Raw genomic sequence first — 18,680 nt, 5'->3', positions numbered from 1 at the left:
GAGATTGTATATTGGTGGAATAGACTGCGGGAGACATTGCATGACACCGAAATTTGCTGTGTAACACTATTTCACAACTTGAATGCAAAAGAAAAATGATAAAAAGTTGATTCATTTGATATAAAATGTGATTTAATGCAACAAAAATACAGTTTTTCTGCTACCATTATATTACTGGGGCACCCCACACATCTCAGGCCCTAACCCCCTTGAAGGTCAAGTTTATTTTATTCAATTTTCACATGGCGCCTGATTACACTAGATAATTCCTATAGAACAGGTCTATACCTTCTTCTTTTATTAAACAACCTAAATCGCCTTATATTATTTCTCTTGTACACAACGGCTTTCCTTTTCTGTCCCTTCTATGGTCACTTTCCCAGCCTCTCTCTTTATACAGACATCCACACGCATGTGCACACACACACACACGCACACACAGCTCCCTACTGCTGCTTTCTCACCTCTTTGGTGACGTTGTCTTGGACCAGGCTGTAAAGGGGCACCACGCGGCTGACTTCCAGCAGGACGGGGATGGGGGAAGGCTGCTCTCCACCCCTGCTGTTACCACTGCGGCCTCTCCCTGACACTCCCCCCATCACGGCCTGGTGATGGCACAGGTGGCAGCCAGCTGGACAGCTGCCCTTCTCCTCGCAGCGGATCTCCACGCCGTTCACCATGTCGTCGGACAACAGCTGGCTCTTCTGCAGCGCCGAGAGGTAGCTGATGAAGGGGACCGACTTGAGTTCGCGCCGCCCGCCTCCGCCGACTCCCTGGTCCGTTGCCTCTGGAGGGGGTAGGCAGGAGAGGAAGGGATGTTATGTGGGTATGGGTAGGAGGTGGTAGACATTAAGATAAACAGTTAACAACACTAACGATTCCCATTTGTTTCAGAAGAGGTAGGGTGATTGGTGGGCAGATGAGACTTTTTCATTTTTATGTATAAGTCTCTAAATTATTAAAACAACCCCATTTCCTTACTAACTTTTACTAAAAGAATATGATGAAGAAAAGTCCCCCAGATGCACAGAGCATCAGCATTTGTATTCACTTGCTAAACAGAAAACAAGAAAAAGAATAAAAATAACAACTAATCTCTTACTGCCATCAGCTTTAATGGACAAAGGAAGAATGGTAGGGGGAGTAGAGGGAGGGGGAGGGATGGGGGTGCGACCGGGCTTCTTCTCCTCAGTGTCAATTACTGCTGTTTGATGTTCTCAATGGACTTGGTGGGGATTCTTTTTCATCATTTCCTCTTTAAGCGAGAAAATAACACACCATGCGGAGAGAGGAGGCAGCGGCAGAAGCAGGAGAGGAGGAGACGCACGAGAGATTGCTACTTGGGTGTTGAGCGTCTGAATTGGGGGCCACATCAGGCCACGCGTTACTGCCGAGTAGATCTACCATCTGCGCTGATGTGGCGCGCGCATGCACGTGCGCGTCCGCTTAGAAACGTTTCCCAAATGGATGCCAAAGTGTACTTCTGGTCGCAAAAAAGCTGCATTAATGTTTGGATTATGAGCTGTGACGCATCATCAGGCTGTGCTACGAAAGACGCAAAACCACAATGCTTGAGAAATCAGCCACTTGATTTAAAACGCTAAATACATACCTTACTGTAATGAAGGCTTGTTTCAAGAACTGAATAACCTACACCCTAAGCTGATAATGAATCTCATTTAGACAAAATCTTCATCAGCCCAAAACGCATGAACGAGCAAACTTACAATCACGAATGCAGGAAAATGAAAACTGATATTTTCAATAACTAAATAACTCTAAATAACAATTATCGCCTGCTGGCGGTTTTTAATAACTTTCACAGAGAAATTTAATGTAATTATTACAAACTATTCTCAAAGTCAGGGAAAACTGCATATTTTATGTGTTTATGCTTAAGATGGAAAGAAACAACTCAGGATGCGTCTACAGGTGCAATTTCAACATTTCCAACGCAGTAAGACAAGCTAACCGGGGATATAAATGTGGAGTACACTTCCAGTCATTTTATTCTCACCTCAACAACATAACATTGTATTTTAGTTATTTATGGTAGATGATTCTAAAAGTAGCCTACAACTAGAAACCATGTGATTACACAGTATATACTTTACATTTAGAAATGTGATAGTGAAGTTGAGTAAACTCAGTAATGAGACTTTAAGTGTAAAAGTGATCCAAGTCTATTTATGTACATCTTTGTAACTTCCAGCTGAAAGGGTGGGTGGTAACTTAATGTGCAACAGTTATGTAAACAGGCTCAAGGGGTGGCCCAAGAGCCCATTTACATTCACTTCTTGAGGGAACACAGACGCGGAGAAGAGCCGTTATCATCCAGCTCTCACGATACATTTCAGGCAGGATGGCGGGGAAAAGTCAGTCTGCTTCACTCTTGCCTCCTTCCACCGCATATCAGTTGCATTTTTATGAAAATCTTTATATATTTGCAAGTAAAACAAGGCAATTTAAAATCTTGCAACTAAGTTTTAAGTGTTAACAGCGTGTTTTTTTCTTCAAGTGTGATAAATGGCGACACGATTTACAGACATTAACAGAGATCATCGCTTCACCTCTTAATAAGCCGTGACATCTCTTTGCTGAGTGGTCTGAATGTGATGCTTACAGTATGCAACTCTTCATCAAACAAAGCAGGATGATAAATGGAGTGAACTAACCGGCCACCAGTTTTGTGCTGCCTTCGCTAATTCAAACGTCTTTGGAGAGGGGTTGCGGGGTAATTATTCAACAGGGACATGTCCCTTTTGGCCAGGGTTACGGCTGAAGTGTCAGGTGTCTTCTGTAGCAATTTAGTAAAGCTGTTATTCCCTCTGGATGCACGAGTCACACATCTAATTTTAACGGGACCTTGTTGTAATCATCCCATCTATCCTTTCATTTTGTACAGAATCATTTTCCTCCCTCTACGTTGCTTTGTTAATATCATACTAAAACACAGTTACATTTATCAAAGGTCTTTTCAGTTTCTAAATGAACCTTATGCCCACAGTCACTCATGAGAGTAGGGATGCTGCATGGCCTCTCTTGGATTTATACAGAGTTATACTGACATCTAGTGGTTATTTTCTATAATTACTGTCTTTCCTCAAAAAAAAAGTTGATCAGTCTTGTATTATTTGCAAGATATATATGATAAGTAGTGCTCCAAGAGACGCTATTTTATATTTAATAATAAAAAATGCTTTATTAACGAGGGATTTTTAACGCTTGCACTGCGCATGCAAAATCATGCCTTGGCAATAAAAACAGAAGGGAACAATTGAAACAAGGGAATGAAACGCTGTAAAATAATTTGATGTTGATGTAATCGGCTCACGCACGGCTGCGATCAGGCTCACACTGCGCGAACTGAACTTAATTGCTCCGGTTTTTATCACCAGTCTATGTTTACCGCCTGGAGAATGGAGGGGGCGTGGCTCGATGTACCGGGTCAGCGCAGCAGCCAACCAAAACAAACGCCAGGCTCGGCCGCCGTGCGTACTGCGTGACACGTACGTGAAGTCGTCAACACTGCAGTCTTTCAGTAGCAGCTGCAGTTGCAGACAGACAGCAGCACGCCCAGCGAAACATCTGCACTTTCCACCGGCAGACACTGAAGAAAAGGTAACGCTACGGCGCAAAACGTGAACCATTGCCTTGAAGCTGCGCAATTTTTGAATGCACGTTCTTCAAAATCCGCCCCGTCACAGTGAATAACAGTCGCGTTGTGTGTCTGTCTGTCGTTAAGGGCACTGTTGTCTTGGGGGGAGGCCTCTCATTGAGTAGTTTCTAAGTCGAGGCTGCAATGTCAACACACTTTAAAGCAAAAACGAGGCGTTGTGCTTTAACCTAACGAGGTGGCTTACCGTGTTGCTTGTCTTTAGCATCGCCTAGCACCACCGTGCGTCCGTTGACACATCAACACATGCTAACCATTATCATAATTAGCGTCTGTCGTCACCTGTGACTCGTGGTTGTGCTGTGATGAATACATTCAATTAAAATTTAATTGAATTGAACTTTCACGCCCCTTAGACTTACAAGAATTGCTGCCCTTTAAACCGATCACCTTATTAGTCTTCTCTGTTTAGGTGAGCTGCACAGTGAGAGGTAGCAAGAACTAGCTTGCTGTCCTAGTACCCAATATCCTTTGCGCCGCAGATAAACTGCACACTGGTCCACTAATGTTAGATTAGTGGCGATGTTTAGGACTGTATCAAGCTGCAGCTGATTCAAACATCTGCAGCACGAATTCAGACAAGAATGAGAGCACACATTACACTTATATTAAAAACCTTACACTGGCTGCCTGTTAGTTAACGAATTAATTTTAAAGTTCTTTTATTAGTTTTTAAAGCGCTCCATGGACCAGAAAGCCTCTCATATCCCCTGGCTCCTCTCTTTTAATTGTTCCACAGAGTATATATATATAAAAAAAAACATTTGGCAATGCTGCTTTCAAAACTGTGGAAGAGCATCTGAGAGGAATTAGAAACATTGACATCTTTAAATGTAGGCTAAAAGTTATTTGATAGTTATTTTGTATATTTTATTCTATATTTTTGTCGTTCATTTTATTTAATTCTGTTTTAATGCTTGCATATTTTACTATGGTTCTATCATTGTTATTGTTATATTTCAATATTAATATCCGTATTTTTTTTCTGATATTGATCTTTGATTATTTGAGCCAGTCCTTTTCTCTATGATACAGCGTGCATTAGTCTAAATGTTCTATTCCTTAAGAAGGTAAAGCACTCTGAATGGCACTGAATTGTTTTGAAAGGTGCTATATAAATAAAATTTGATTGGTTGATTGATCATCACAGTACCAGACACCACGTTACTCCATTTCTACTTTGCACAGCCATGTTCAGTCACTGCTCTGCTGCACCCAACACTCAGCTGTGAGGCATTGTCTTTTGCTCACGTCGGTTGTGCGACACAAAGATTTCACACGGAATGGTGAAATATTATTCACTTTTTTTCCCCCATCTCTCTTTCAAGGAAGGGATCCATCATGGCGGCTGCATCTTCCCCACTGGACCCAGACTTGATGAGGGAGGTCCTGGAATGCCCCATCTGCCTAGAAACCTACAACCAGGAGCAGATGAGACCCAAACTCCTGCAGTGTGGTCACACAGTGTGCCGCCAGTGTCTTGAGAAGCTGTTGGCCAATACCATCAATGGCGTCCGCTGCCCCTTCTGTAGCAAGGTCTCTCGTATGAGCAGCATCTCCCAGCTGGCTGATAACCTCACGGTCCTGAAGATACTAGACTGCGCCATGTCCTGCAGCGCTGCGGCGGCAGCCCTCTTGTGCAGGTCCTGCTGCAACCGCCTGCCACGGCAGTACTGCCATGACTGTGTCACAGTTCTCTGCGAGCCATGCAAAGAGGAGGGCCACCTGCATCAAGGCCACTCAGTCCAGCCGATAAGGGTGGCTGCCGAACAGCGTCGTAAAGAACTGGGTGGTAAGCTGGCTGCCCTCCGTGACGTAATGGGGGAAATTCAGAAGAAAAAGACAGCAATCGAAAACATTTCCAGGTCCTTGAGGCTAAAGTACCGCGCGGTTCAGCAGGAATACACTACGGCTGAGCTCCGTCTTCAGGAGGAGCTCAGCAGATCTAGAAGGACGTTCGCGTCTTCCATGGCAGAAGTGGAAAAGCTCAATGCACAGGTCCTGGAGGATCAGACATACCTTCTTAATATTGCAGAGGTAAAAGTGGTGTCACGTTGTGATTATCTGACAATGCGGGTGAGGCAGAGCGATATCGCCTTGCTAAAAGATGATGGTGGAGGCAGTGATGATGAGGATCTGGATCTGAGGAGTAGTTTACCCACAATGTTTCAGCTGCAAGAGCCTGAACTTGTCAGAACAGAAAACTCTAAATCTTTAGAAGTGGGCCAGATGACCACAAACACTTACACTGTCAACACAGATGATGAGGAGAGTAGGCTAGAAATGGCACTTGAAGGTGTTATAGATGGCGCAGCTGGGGCTACGGGGGGTGCAATGGGGGCTCCAGTGGATCTTTACAGGGATATTGACATGGTTGCAGCTGTGGAGGAGGCAGTATGTGGGTCACCAAGCAGCTTTAAGTCAAAGTCCATGGATGCAGGAGGAGGATCACCTGGGCCAGCTAGGGCAAGTTCAGGTCCCCCAATGTGCCAGTTTGTAAAGAAGATGGGCTCTAAGGGAAGTCTGGCTGGCATGTTCAATCTGCCAGTCAGCATCTGTGTAACACCACAAGGTGAGGTGCTGGTGGCTGATCGCGGCAACTATCGTATCCAGATATTTAACCGCAAAGGTTTCCAGCGTGAAATCAGGCGCAATTCCAGTAGCATTGACAACTTTGTCTTGAGCTTCCTGGGGGCTGACCTGCCTAACCTCGTCCCCTTATCCATTGCGGTGACACCTCAAGGGTTGATTGGCGTCACTGACAACTACGACAACTCGGTTAAAGTCTACACCATGGACGGGCACTGTGTGGCTTGCCACAAGAACCAGCTGATTAAGCCGTGGGGCATTACTGCCATGCCGTCAGGCCAGTTTGTGGTGTCAGACGTGGAAGGTGGCAAGCTGTGGTGTCTAGCTGTGGACCGCAACGTAGGCGTAGTCAGTTACAGCCGATTGTGCTCCGCTGTCCGGCCAAAGTTTGTGACCTGTGACGCAGCCGGAACGGTCTACTTCACCCAGGGCCTCGCCCTAAACTTTGAGAAACGCCACAACGAGCCCCACCTGGAGGGGGGCTTCTCTATTGGTTCAGTGGGTGCCGATGGGCAGCTTGGCAAACAGCTCAGCCACTTCTTCTCAGAGTCAGAGGACTTCCGCTGTATCACTGGCATGTGTGTGGATGCAAATGGGGATTTGCTGGTCACAGACAGTGGCAGGAAGGAAATCCTCCAGTTTCCCAAAGAAGGTGGATTCAATGTCCTGATACAGGAGGGGCTGACCTGCCCCGTGGGAGTGGCCACCACCCAGAAAGGACAACTGTTGGTGCTGGATTGCTCGGACCATTGTGTTAAAGTCTACACATACATCCAGAGGAGGCATTCCTCTACTTCCTAGAGGGACAGTGCATTGAGAGGTTTTGCTTGGGTGTGTTATGCGTCTTTATGGAAGTGTAGAAAGAGAAGGAGTCCCGTTATATGTCACTTTAGTTTGCTGCACTCAAAGCAGACAATTCTCACTTTAGCTTTCACTGGGTTATTAAATGAATGTTACGGTCAGTACAGTTTAAGGCCAACTGGATTTTAATTTAATAACTCAAATTTAACCTCATGATTTTAATGGATCAAAACGGCGAAACAGACCTTGCAACATTTTTAGATCAAAGGCACTGACTGGCTAGGCAAAAGAAGCCACGGATGTCAAAGCTGCTGAGGCGTAAAGTACAGACGACTTTCCTTCCTCCGTTACTGGCTGCAGTATCCACCATTAAGCCTAACTATGGGTGGTGCATGGCTTTCACCAATTTGGCTCAGCTTTGCACCAGAGGAAAAAAAAAGAACAGGGGGAGGAAAATGAGCTGAAAATGAAGATGTTATTTACATATGAAATAAAGCATTACCGAGGCTTTCGGCCTGTGAAGCACTTTATTATCGACACGTCACTGTTTCTTAGTGTTTGGTTTTCGTAGCACAGACTAATATTGATGTTGCTGAATGCAGCTGGCAGCTTTACAGATTACTGTGCAGTTAGCTAAAGGCGAAACAGTAACCAAGTACCAGCATTCATTGCATAGCATTCAGTAACATTCAGGGAGCATTAAATATAAAATATTGAGTTACAGAGAGCGGGTTTAAATGGAAATCACAACATGATATGGAGAGAATATAGAACAATAATGATTATGGCCATTTCCTGGAATTCTGTGGATTTCTATTTTTTATTCATGTTGTCAGGAAAAATATTTATGTTGGTGTATGACGGAAAATAAGGCAACAGTCTATTAAATAAATCTATTTATCTTTATTAAAGGTTAGCTAAGTTACTACATTAATGTATTTTGTTTCTTGTATTTATTAAAACTGCCCAGCAAGCCTGTATACATCAGCCAAAATACAAGTTTACAGTTCTCTGAGCAAAGGTCACTAAAATCCACCATCTGATTCACATACTATATTTTCATTTATTTTAATTTAACGTTCTCTGAGACGCGGCGCCACTGTAAGGCACCAGTAAGATTAAATTCATGTCATCTGCTCCAGATTATATTCAAGCTCCTCAGCGCAAATCATAGAGTTCACATCAATTTTAAACCTCTTTATTCTGTTAACCCGCAGCACCGACATTAGTACTGAGAAGATACTCCTAGTTTTAGCCCTGCTACTCAGACAGAAATGTGTCCCTTATGAATAGAGCAGAAACTTTCTAAGGACCCGGATGGACCTTTGTAGCTCGGAGGCTCTTAAAAAAGTAAAAAGCGCTCCGCTCTTTCTATTCTCAACGCTAGATTATACAACCATCTATAAATGGCTTTCAACTGCTCTTCTGGCACAGAATAAATTCAGCACCCAGATCACATCAAGCATAAGGATGCAGCAGATGTCTGTAACTTGAATAATGTCTGCCAACTTTTACTTAAACCTGACATTTATTCCAGACAAAATCCTGCACGAATGCCTTCTGGTTACGCGGTCTTTGTAGGGATTGCAGATGGCAGCAGTGTTCAGAATAGCACAGCTAGGATAATGATGACTGAAACCTCCAGCTTCACACTCCGAACCTGGCTGTGTTACACTGAGCTGGTTCTGTGTCTGACACCTGACAACCTGCAACTTGCAAGTGTTGGTAGATGTGGCAACAAAAACAGCAGCCGGATACAGTGTTTTGCTAATTGGTGCATAAAGTTAATTCACATAAATCTGTTCACTATCAGCGTTGTTTGTTTTTTTTCTATCATGTAAATTTATTACGTTTTTCAGCCCAAATGAGGCATAACAAAGACAATACTTTCAGGTAAAATAATAATTAAAGACACCTTTAATCAAAATATTTAGTGGCCTAAATATGGGGAGTCAAGTTAATCATTGAAATCCCTGTAACAATACTCTATGTAATATATTCAATGTCCATAAAAGTCATAAATATTAAATGAGTATCTTCCAGCCCAGATTTGCTCATTGGAGCATTTCGCAAACTGACTTGTTTTCAGCCTTAAAAAGAATTGATTTCACAAAGCTGACCTTAACTCTGCACATGGAGCCCTGTTACAAAGCAACACACATATCCAAGAGTCAAACTGTATCATAAACAATAAGTGTTTTTAAAACGTCTAGATAAGCGATAAGGAAAACAAATAGAACAGAATTTAAGTATTAGGTCAAGTCCGTCACAGTCCTACCCTCGTACTTTTATGATCCATGTGACGTATTTGTTTTGTTGTTGGGCACGCAATGCCTTTAGATTCAAGACAGACAGTCTCGGTTGCATGCCATCCCTGCCATCGAAACAGATTTTTATTTTTTTTTGTGCTACACTTACTTTAAGTCATCACTAGTAGTAGATAATATTCAAGACTCTTTCGGTGACAGAAAAAAGCCTAAAATGCTACAAAAATCAAGTGTCCTTGTGTCCGTGTGGTGAACATCAGAGTGTCTTCACGTCATCTGAATATCTTTTATTGTATTTCCTTTGAGCAAAAGGCAAATTTCCTTGCATAGAGTTATTCATTTACAGTATGCTACTGGTTTTGTTCTATTACATATGCATTATATGTCCACAAACCAAATCTCCAGTGTCCTTCACGTACTGTCTTTTGAAAGCTTTTGAATTTTACAATGTGTTGAACACATTGCTGACATCTCTGTGTAGTCAAACCCATGTTTGTATTGTTGATAATCTGAGTGCAATAAACATCTATGAAACAAAACAAGTATCTGTAGCGGTGTTTCTTCATAGCATATGTACATGCATATACATTTCTCTTTTTTTTCTTCTTGTATTGCCATTAAAGTAAAAGAAAAACATTCTGTCACCCTAAATGGTTGGTTATAAATTTACAAATATCTGGTTAGATTGCTAGAGGTAGTGGTGGATGACGAGGATGAAAATAATAACACTAATGAAAATGGTGTCATCACACAGCCATTATCAGCTGTAATGGATGTCATTAGAGTCATTGGCTTAAACTGTACACAGCTCTTTAAAAGTAGTATATATGGTAATATAAGAATAAAAGTTATTCTTCTCAAAGGTGAAACATGTAAACAGAGTACCTGAAGTATCAAAAATGAAACTACTTATTCATTTTACATTACAGATTCATTACCTTGTGACTATTGCAATTTTTTAGCTGTAGTTAATACTTCTTTTCTTGTGTAATCTGACCTTAAAAAATGTGGGATAACAAGTACAAGTAGCTAAAAGTTGTACAACATACATAAAGTAAATGTACTGTATAGTACATATATACTTAGTGTAGTGCTCTCTAGTATGTGTCATGTTAGGCAAAGCATTGTGCCTCAATTCATTTAAGTCAAACATTTGATGAGATAATTTTACTGATACGATAATAAATAAATATGCAGAGAACTCGCATCACCAAACAAATTGTGACACATTCATATAGTTTGGGCTGCAGTATTACGTGACACTTTATAGCATTTTGAAACCATTTTGGGCAATAAGTATTTATTATCTTTGTAAAATCAATTACATTTAGAGGATACTGCTTTTTACTGTTTTTACACTCTGATACTGGTACTTTTAATTAAGTAAAACATCTTGGGTACTTCTTCCAGGGCTGGGTTTAAGTCAAGACCACTCAGCACGCTGGCACTGAAAACACATTTGTCAGAGGGCCGTGGAAGTTTCTGTCTTAGATCTCCTTGAACCAAAGTCTTGTCTTCTTTTTTTTTTTTTTTTTTTACAAGGTGAACGAGAATTTTCAACTCTCAACTGCACTGAATGGTGGACGGACCAAATATCAAATATGATAATGCCTTCTAACCAGAGTGTGAAATAAAAGAGTCTCTCACCCAGTTTTGTTTTTATTTGGACAAAGTGTAGTCCCTTCCTGTTAAAGAATAGAAAATCTAGTAGTAATAGTAAACCTGAATCTGTTCACTGTGTACTTTTGGTACATGCACCTGATGGCGCCACTGTTTTCATTTACCTTTAATACACACTTGTCAAATTTCTCAACTGCTGTTTATCAGAAAGAGCTCTCAGAAAAAGCTCCCATAAACTAATCTGAGGATCTCCATTCTCAGCCCTGTACAGTTTAGTGTGTTTCTGTTTTCGTCAGTTTGCTCACCTTTCTGGTACTGCAGCCAGAGCTGCTGCTGGGCCTTCTTGCTGGGGAAGTAGATGCTACAGCTGAGCTCAGAGCCGTACAGGGCCTCAGACACGTAATGGCTGCCAAACTGCTGGAGAAAAGCCAGCAGCTCATCGCGTGTGCTCTCCGCCGACAGCGTCTTGAGCACCTTGGAAAAGCCTTCCGGGTCAAGATGGGAGAAAAGTAATTTTTTGGGTAGTGGAGTGTGAGAATAATGTGTATTAAACTCAGGCTTGTGGTGTAAAAAAATCCTTTTGTGCGAATAATATCAATATTGAGATGTATACAGAGTGGACACACTTAAATATACAGACAGATGTTTAGGCGATAGCAGAGACGGTAATACTATCATAGACTGTATAAAAATGGGCGGTAGAACAGCTTCTCAAAAGTGAAGCCAAAGCAAGTAGAGCTCCTCCTGGTGACTGGCTGGAGTATAGATCATAAGCTCCACCCACTCCATGTTAGTGGATAGGACTTGGGTCAAATTAAAACAATAGTACACAAAAAGTTGAGTTAATGAATTTAAGGTTTATCAATCTTTTGGACAAACCCATCGTGACGATGATTCTGAACCTAGAAAATGAAGCCTGAAGTGAGCAGAGCCCTCTGTCACCATGTTGGATGAGTTTTACTCCGCCCACACTCGGATACTCCAAATATGGGAGGGTTGTGTCGGACACTGAGACTCAGGCCACGGCTGGTAACTCAAAGCAGGAACGCTCATAATTATGCAGAATTTTAGACCTTCATAAAAAAATTTTAAAAAAATAAATAAACGAATGAGTGAGAAGGGATTTGCTCCCTTTTGGAGACAGCCTCAAGTGGCCACTCAATGAACTGCAGTCTTTTGCACTTTGGCATGTGTGGGCATGTCATGGATATATCGGCTCTACTCTTGAATCCAAAGTCATAAGACGGCGTCACCAGTATACTCGAGAAAACAGCATCAGCTTGGCCAAAGCAAGGAAGTGGTGACGTGTTGTCCATATTTGTACAGTCTAAGGTAACAATACGCAGCGTATGCATTAAAACTGTAGGGGATAGTAAAGGAAGTTAGAAGCAAGACATATCTCTTTGGTATTGATCCATTTTAGACACTGACCTGTAGACAAGGTAATGGAGCTGAGCTTGACTTTGTAAAGATTGCTGCGTACTCTCCACTGCTGAACCATGGGGTAGCCCACTGCCTCACTGAACTGGGCATCGCCTGTGAAAGAAAGAATTAAGAAAGAAAGAAAGAAAATGGATGGCAAAAACAAAGAGACAGAGTCATAAAGAGAAGCCGAAATCCCAAATAAATGAAAGGATAAATAAAATCCATCATTTCATTTTGTACACTTTATTGCGCGTCCGTTGTTATCCCTTATTGCCTTAACGTCTTTTACCGCAGCCCGCATCCCAGCTGCTCCCGGATCAATGGTGATATATAGTGCAGCCTGAACTCCAATTGGATTGCTGGCATTACGAAGTGGGAGCAATCTGGCCTTTCTCTGCAATTCAATTACCAAACTTTCACACCAGTTTAAAACTAAAGCCACAAAAGCGAAGAGCAAGTGGTAGTGGATGGGAGGGTAATAAATAAATAAACCAGCCTACAAGAACCTTGATCCTCGTGCCCCTGGAAAGCGTTTTTACACCCGAGACATTCACACGCAGCAAAAAAAAAAGGAGGCTAATTTAGCTTCTGTGTATGCGTATTGGAGTTCCAATTGTGGTAAAAGCAGAACCTGGGTTGAAATATCTCAGGGGGGTCACTGTGGACCAAATGCCAATTTAGCTAATGGAGGGATTAGGTGGCAGAGGTGGAGGAACAGGTTTCAAGCCAAATGTCTTACTGACTCTGCCCCCGCAGGATGAGAAGGAAAAGTTAAATTAAAGGAGAAAAAAAGGATAACAGGATAAAACTGAAGGTCCGCTTTTGTGAGGTTTAAGTGCGGGTTGTATGCAGGGCTTTGAGACGGGGCTGCGTCTTGAGATGGCGCATGCGATTCAGCGGTGCGAAGGCACACAAGGCTAATCAAGGACAATGCACCTGCAAAAACACAAAAAAAAACTGACATTTCAAATTTATCATTTTTCCTATCGCTCTTTACGCTCAAGTGTAGTAATTGCTGGAGCTTTCCGCAGATGTAATTTGTTAAATATGAACACAAGTGCTGTTTTTTTTTTTTTCCTTTAGCGACCTAAAGGGCCGCATCTTAGGATTGATTCATAGCCAATGAAGAGCACAATGAATCAAATGGATCTTAAAAGGCACGTCACAAGAAAAAAAAGAAAGAAAAGACACATTCTTCTAACAATCTCACCTGTGAGAAGCTGCAAGTTGGGCAGGGGCTCCGACAAGACCCCCCGACACTGCTCCTCCACCGGTAAGGGGATGACCATGAGGCCATCGGCCAGCTGGGGAAAGTCCTTAATGAAGTTGTTGTCCCTAAGAAGGAACGAGAGAAAAAACGAAACAAAGAGAGCAGAATATCAAACACCTCCACCTGCAGTATCCTGAGGGAATCTAAAGGCTGTGCTTTACAGTCAAGGGAGCCACTAAAAATTCTTAACTCTGTGAAAACAACCCCACAGACGTTCACAATCACTTTCTGCAATCCTGTCATGTTCCACTGCCCCGTCCAGCTGTGCCGGCCTCCTGCATCATTCAGAGACAGGGATTTGGAGGTTTCACGGTTTTTCATGCAACTTCTGATTCTCCGATACAGCTTTAAGTGGTGTTTTTTTTTTCTTTTTCTTTTCTTCCAGTCTCCTCTGCTTCAGGTCACATTAAACGTGCACGACCTCAGTGGATTTGTGGAACAATAATAATACTTTAAACTCGACGAGCACACCATGTTTCATTTATTTTAATCACTGTAATCTGTTTCCTTCATGACGGAAATAAAGAGTTTCTCTTTGGCCGCACGGACAACATTAGCAATGGGTACAAGGCTGATATGCGTGTGTTTGATGCTCGGCGGCCTAATAAATTAAAAAGGGAAGGGGGGAGAAAAAAAACAGTGTTGTGTCCCCCAGTTTCAGCCTTGAGGGCTGAAAAGAGAACTGCAGGCAAAGATAAGGACAGACCCATTGGAATCACTTTCTTTCTTCCTGCGGGAGACGATAAGTACATGAACCAAATGGTGAATTATGGGAGGGAAGGATAGAAGACCCACATACTGTGCTCTATAGAGAAAGAGAGAGAGAGAGACAACATCCACGCACGCTCACGGGGCTGATGTGTTGGACAGCGCGTTACCTCTAGACACGTTTTCCAAATCTTTTCCCATTTTTCAATCTATTTCCACCTCCACAATGCATCTCACTGAACAAATTGCTTGCAAAATAAATAGAAGCAGGCCAACAAGCGGAGAGATATGTTGCTCCATTTTTTTTTTTTTTTTTTTGTTCAGTAGATAGACCGTCCTGGTTGAAGTGAACGAGACGCAGTTCATTTCCCGTCAAGAAGATGGGTTGTCTTGCTGCGTTTGGAGAGCCTGGCGAGCAGGAGCAACCAATTTCACATAATCCACATTTATGGGACAGAGTCTCAACGCGGAGGCCGTTGAGACTGAAAGGGGTGAGGGTAGCGGTAGAATCTTGATATCTATTTTTCATCCCGTTTCATCCCGTCTCTCCCTATGCTTTTTTTTTTTTTTTTTTGAAAACCACAAAGCCTGTTAGACAGCCTCAGTGTTATATAGGGGGATGGATTCAAGGGCAAGGGCAGAGGTTGAGAGGAGAGGTGGGGGAGGAGAGGTGCTGTAAAAAGATTACCATGGCTTATGCTCACAGAAAACATATTGATTGCTAAACTAAATCAGCCAGCTTCACGCTGCGGCTCGGAGCACCTTCAGAGGCGCGTGGACCAGGGCGATATGTAGCTGTGTGGAGTTTTAAGCCTAGTTGCGGACTGTCCTTGTGTCCGTGTTCTAAGCCATGTTGCTCAGATATATTACAGGGTTGAAAGACATACATCACAAGAGCTTCTCATATCCTTTACATTCTTTTAAGATAACTAGACTTGTAGTAGTGAGGTTCGATACCACTGATTTTCTTTCTCATATGATACTGGGTAAAATCCAGGCTGGTATCGGCGATACCGATCCCATACTTTGTGTAAATAAACCCTACTGTATCTGGTAAACCTAAAAAAAGTAGTGTATTTCAAACCATAAAGAATACAACATAAAAGTAATTCATTTATTTTTAACTCGGAAACATATATTGAGGCAGTGGCCCCATTTACTATAGCCAAGCTAATACAACATAAAAACCAAACAAAATATGTGGGAAAAAAATGCTATTTCAAACACTAAAAAAGGGAATATGTAAAACATAACACCATTCAAATAAATTATTGTTTAACCACTAAGAACTACCATAAAATGAAAACGTGCAAAGTATCGATATTTTGAGTTTAGAGTATGAAGACCTGGTATCGGAAGAATCGATATTTCAGTATCGATCTGCACATCAGTTTTGAGAAGACGCTTTGCACTCATTCGAGTAGCTTCTTCAGTTATAAGGGACCCTAATGGGACTGGTGGAAAGTTTGTATTTCTAAACGTCTTCGCTTTTTGTATATATTCATCATGACTGTCTTTACCTCTTAAAAACAAAAAAACTCAATTTGAAGCATGGGGAGCGTGTCGAGAGTAATGCCGCGGGACTCCTCAGCATCAGAGTGAATATAACAGTGTTAAATGCCCCTTTCCTTCTACGTCTTCTAGGCTTGAGTGGAAAACAAAAGGAACACATCTACAACCTACACGCGTAGATTCTGGCATCCATCCCTCTCTGCAGAGGTTAAGCAGTGGGACAGAATGTCAAAGCTGAAGATTTCTGTTTACTGGGTTTTGGTGAGACTGCAGTTCATTGATTGGGTGTGTCCGAATGTGTGTGTGCGTGCGTGTACAGTACGTGTACGTGGCGGGAGGCGGAAGCATTTATTCTGCTGACAGCTCATTACTGGCAGAGACATTTATCTGTAACACTACAACCCAAACAAACCAGTGGGGCTAACAAGATGAGGCGGTTGCTTGTCTTTCAAGAAATATCACCTCCATCTAACACAAATGGTTCCACTCATTTAACCATCACCACGGTTAACATATCTTACCTTAGAGTGAAAACTGACCTTTTATAAACTGACAAGATTTACTTACTTAATTAAAGTTAGGCTTAATGAGCTGTAAACATGACGACAGAACTTTGTAAGGGGAGATATTTATTTTGACTTTATGATAGAGGTGTCAAAATCAGTTATGGCTCCAGGAGAGCGGACATGCTAATGTGCATGTTGATTCACAGATATTACTGAAAGTGAAATGGGATAGCGACATGGTTAATTCTCAAGTCAAAATGTTAGAGGACCAGCAGCGACCGTGAATTTCTCTCGCCGACTGTTTTTTTTTCCCTGTACACCGTATTAAACTTGTTTGATTAATCATGCATGTAGCATTGTGTTTTACCTGCACAGTTTTTACGAAGGTTTTTTTTTTAAGAACATTTTTACTCAACATAAAAAAGAAAGTTCAAAATAATAAAATAAATTTAGTTGCTTTGGTTTCAGAAGCTTCCTCTTTTGTATTTGAGCTCAGCTGACATCAGTTTTGGTGCTGCAGTTCCTTGAATGGCCACTTGAGGGTGGCTCCAATAACAAGTTAATCCTCCACAGATTGCCATGTTAAAGTCATAGACTGTAAATAAAGATGTACCACAGCCTGGACATTGAGACCTGCCCACATAACTCTCCGCTACCTGTTAGCGCAGACCACGCTAACAGGTAGCGGAGTGACTCAAAGTGGGAACACCCTGGTATAATGCTAATACATATTCAAGTGTCAGTTTTTCTGTTTTAGTTATTTATTTGAAGCTATAGAAACAAGATGTAACCTCATAATGACTACCGATTGCCATGCCATCGCTCCGTAAAGCAGGTCCGTGAGAGTAGGGAAAAATAAATCATTAAGCACAGTTATAATCCAGCATTTCTATGTAGTTGGCTGAGTTATGGCAGAGTGTAGCATTAATGAAACAAAAAAGCGAAAGAGCAAGGCAGGACGCATATAGATAACGCGTGGATCCACTCTCGGACCGTAATCTGCATGCTCCAAACTCACAAGATGGTGCCACCAAAATCCCTGTGAAATTAGCATCAGTTTGGCCAACGGCAGGAAGTGGCGATGCTTTGTCCATATTTATATACAGTCTATGGTTAAAAATCCTTTACATATAAGATTAACATAAACCTGGTTACCGTTTCGGCTTCTGTATTGAGTTTTTATATTCATGACCGTAAAGGGACACATTTTCATTTAACACACCCATTTAAATTACATCATAACTTAAAGTTAATCATAATTTAGACAGTGCTCACTCTGGATGACAGGTCTGATGCTACTGGCTGTTTGCTCTTTGAAGTAACCTCATACTCCAACTCTTTGTTCAATTTTGAATCAGCCGGGAGTTAGGGCGAATTCAGCAACCACCCACAAGGCCAGAGCTGCCCTCATTGAGCTTCAAAACAGATCATCAGGTAATCTTTTGGGTGATCTTCTTATACAGTCAATGGCTGTCACATGTCTTGGCCTACTTGGAAGTAGGAGTTAAATAAAGTTGATGTGAAAACAATATATACAATCATTAATTCAGATTAAAATCTCAATTTGCAAGTTCGGAAAATCTTCTGACCTGATTAAAGGCCCATAGTAGATTTTCTTTTTTTTTTTTTAAAAAGACACAAAATACTGTTTTCTTTTATTTAGGTTTGCATATAAGTTACACAATTTAACGTATCTGAACTAATGTGCATCATTAAAAAAAAGCAAAACTGCTTTTAATGTGGCGAACACTTTGACTGCTCTTCAGTGAAAATAACATGTTGACTCCTATTCCGACTATTCCCAATAATTCAGTTAATGGACCTTTCGTCCACAGCAGTCTAACAAGTCTGGAAAGCACAGATGTGATTAATTACACAGGTGATAGCTCAGTTCCATTAAGTTTCACAGTGAGTGCTGACAGTAAATCAGCACGCACAATACCAAAACCCCGCAACTGCCATGGACATAAAAGGAATGCAGGCATTATTAATTCATATTATTAATTACACTTCTGGTATGAGGTGACATATTTTTCTGGTTTGCAAAGTTTCCTCTGAAACATATTTTCAAAATATGTTTGTAGATGCTGGCTGGTACATTTTGCAGCATTATTTTTTCGGCTCCGTTCTCCCGCCTGACTTTATTCCTGTGATCTCTTTTTGCTCTTTCAAGCTACATCCACATCTAGTTGTTCCAGATAAAGACCTCTTCCTGGTTCAGTCCAAACTCTGACCGCATACACAACTCATTATTTTACCAAACTCGCTTCACACACGCAGCCTTATCACTCCTACCAGACCACACA

The 18,680-nt window shown here is 41.8% G+C and overlaps 2 protein-coding genes across 2 annotated transcripts in view; one reads left to right on the top strand and one right to left on the bottom strand.

The window, feature by feature from the left end:
- LOC124996430 (astrotactin-2-like) overlaps window positions 1-18,680 on the bottom strand; it is a 259,132-nt gene that overhangs the window by 47,348 nt on the left and 193,104 nt on the right. The window contains exons 14-17 of the mRNA XM_047569442.1: window positions 13,589-13,713; window positions 12,385-12,489; window positions 11,259-11,438; window positions 465-787 (exon numbers count right to left, since the gene is read on the bottom strand). Of these exons, the coding sequence (XP_047425398.1) occupies window positions 465-787; window positions 11,259-11,438; window positions 12,385-12,489; window positions 13,589-13,713 (733 nt within the window). The remainder of the gene's footprint in view (window positions 1-464; window positions 788-11,258; window positions 11,439-12,384; window positions 12,490-13,588; window positions 13,714-18,680) is intronic.
- Window positions 3,473-9,872, top strand: trim32 (tripartite motif containing 32). The gene is made up of 2 exons (XM_047569443.1): window positions 3,473-3,621; window positions 5,005-9,872. Exon 2 carries the CDS (start codon window positions 5,018-5,020, stop codon window positions 7,064-7,066), a length of 2,049 nt encoding a protein of 682 aa, XP_047425399.1. The 5' UTR covers window positions 3,473-3,621; window positions 5,005-5,017; the 3' UTR covers window positions 7,067-9,872.

The sequence above is a fragment of the Mugil cephalus genome, chromosome 19, assembly GCF_022458985.1.
Source record: "Mugil cephalus isolate CIBA_MC_2020 chromosome 19, CIBA_Mcephalus_1.1, whole genome shotgun sequence".
In the NCBI taxonomy this organism is placed as follows: domain Eukaryota; kingdom Metazoa; phylum Chordata; class Actinopteri; order Mugiliformes; family Mugilidae; genus Mugil; species Mugil cephalus.
Note: the sequence above shows the minus strand (reverse complement) of the source record. Positions and strands in the feature narration are given on the sequence as shown.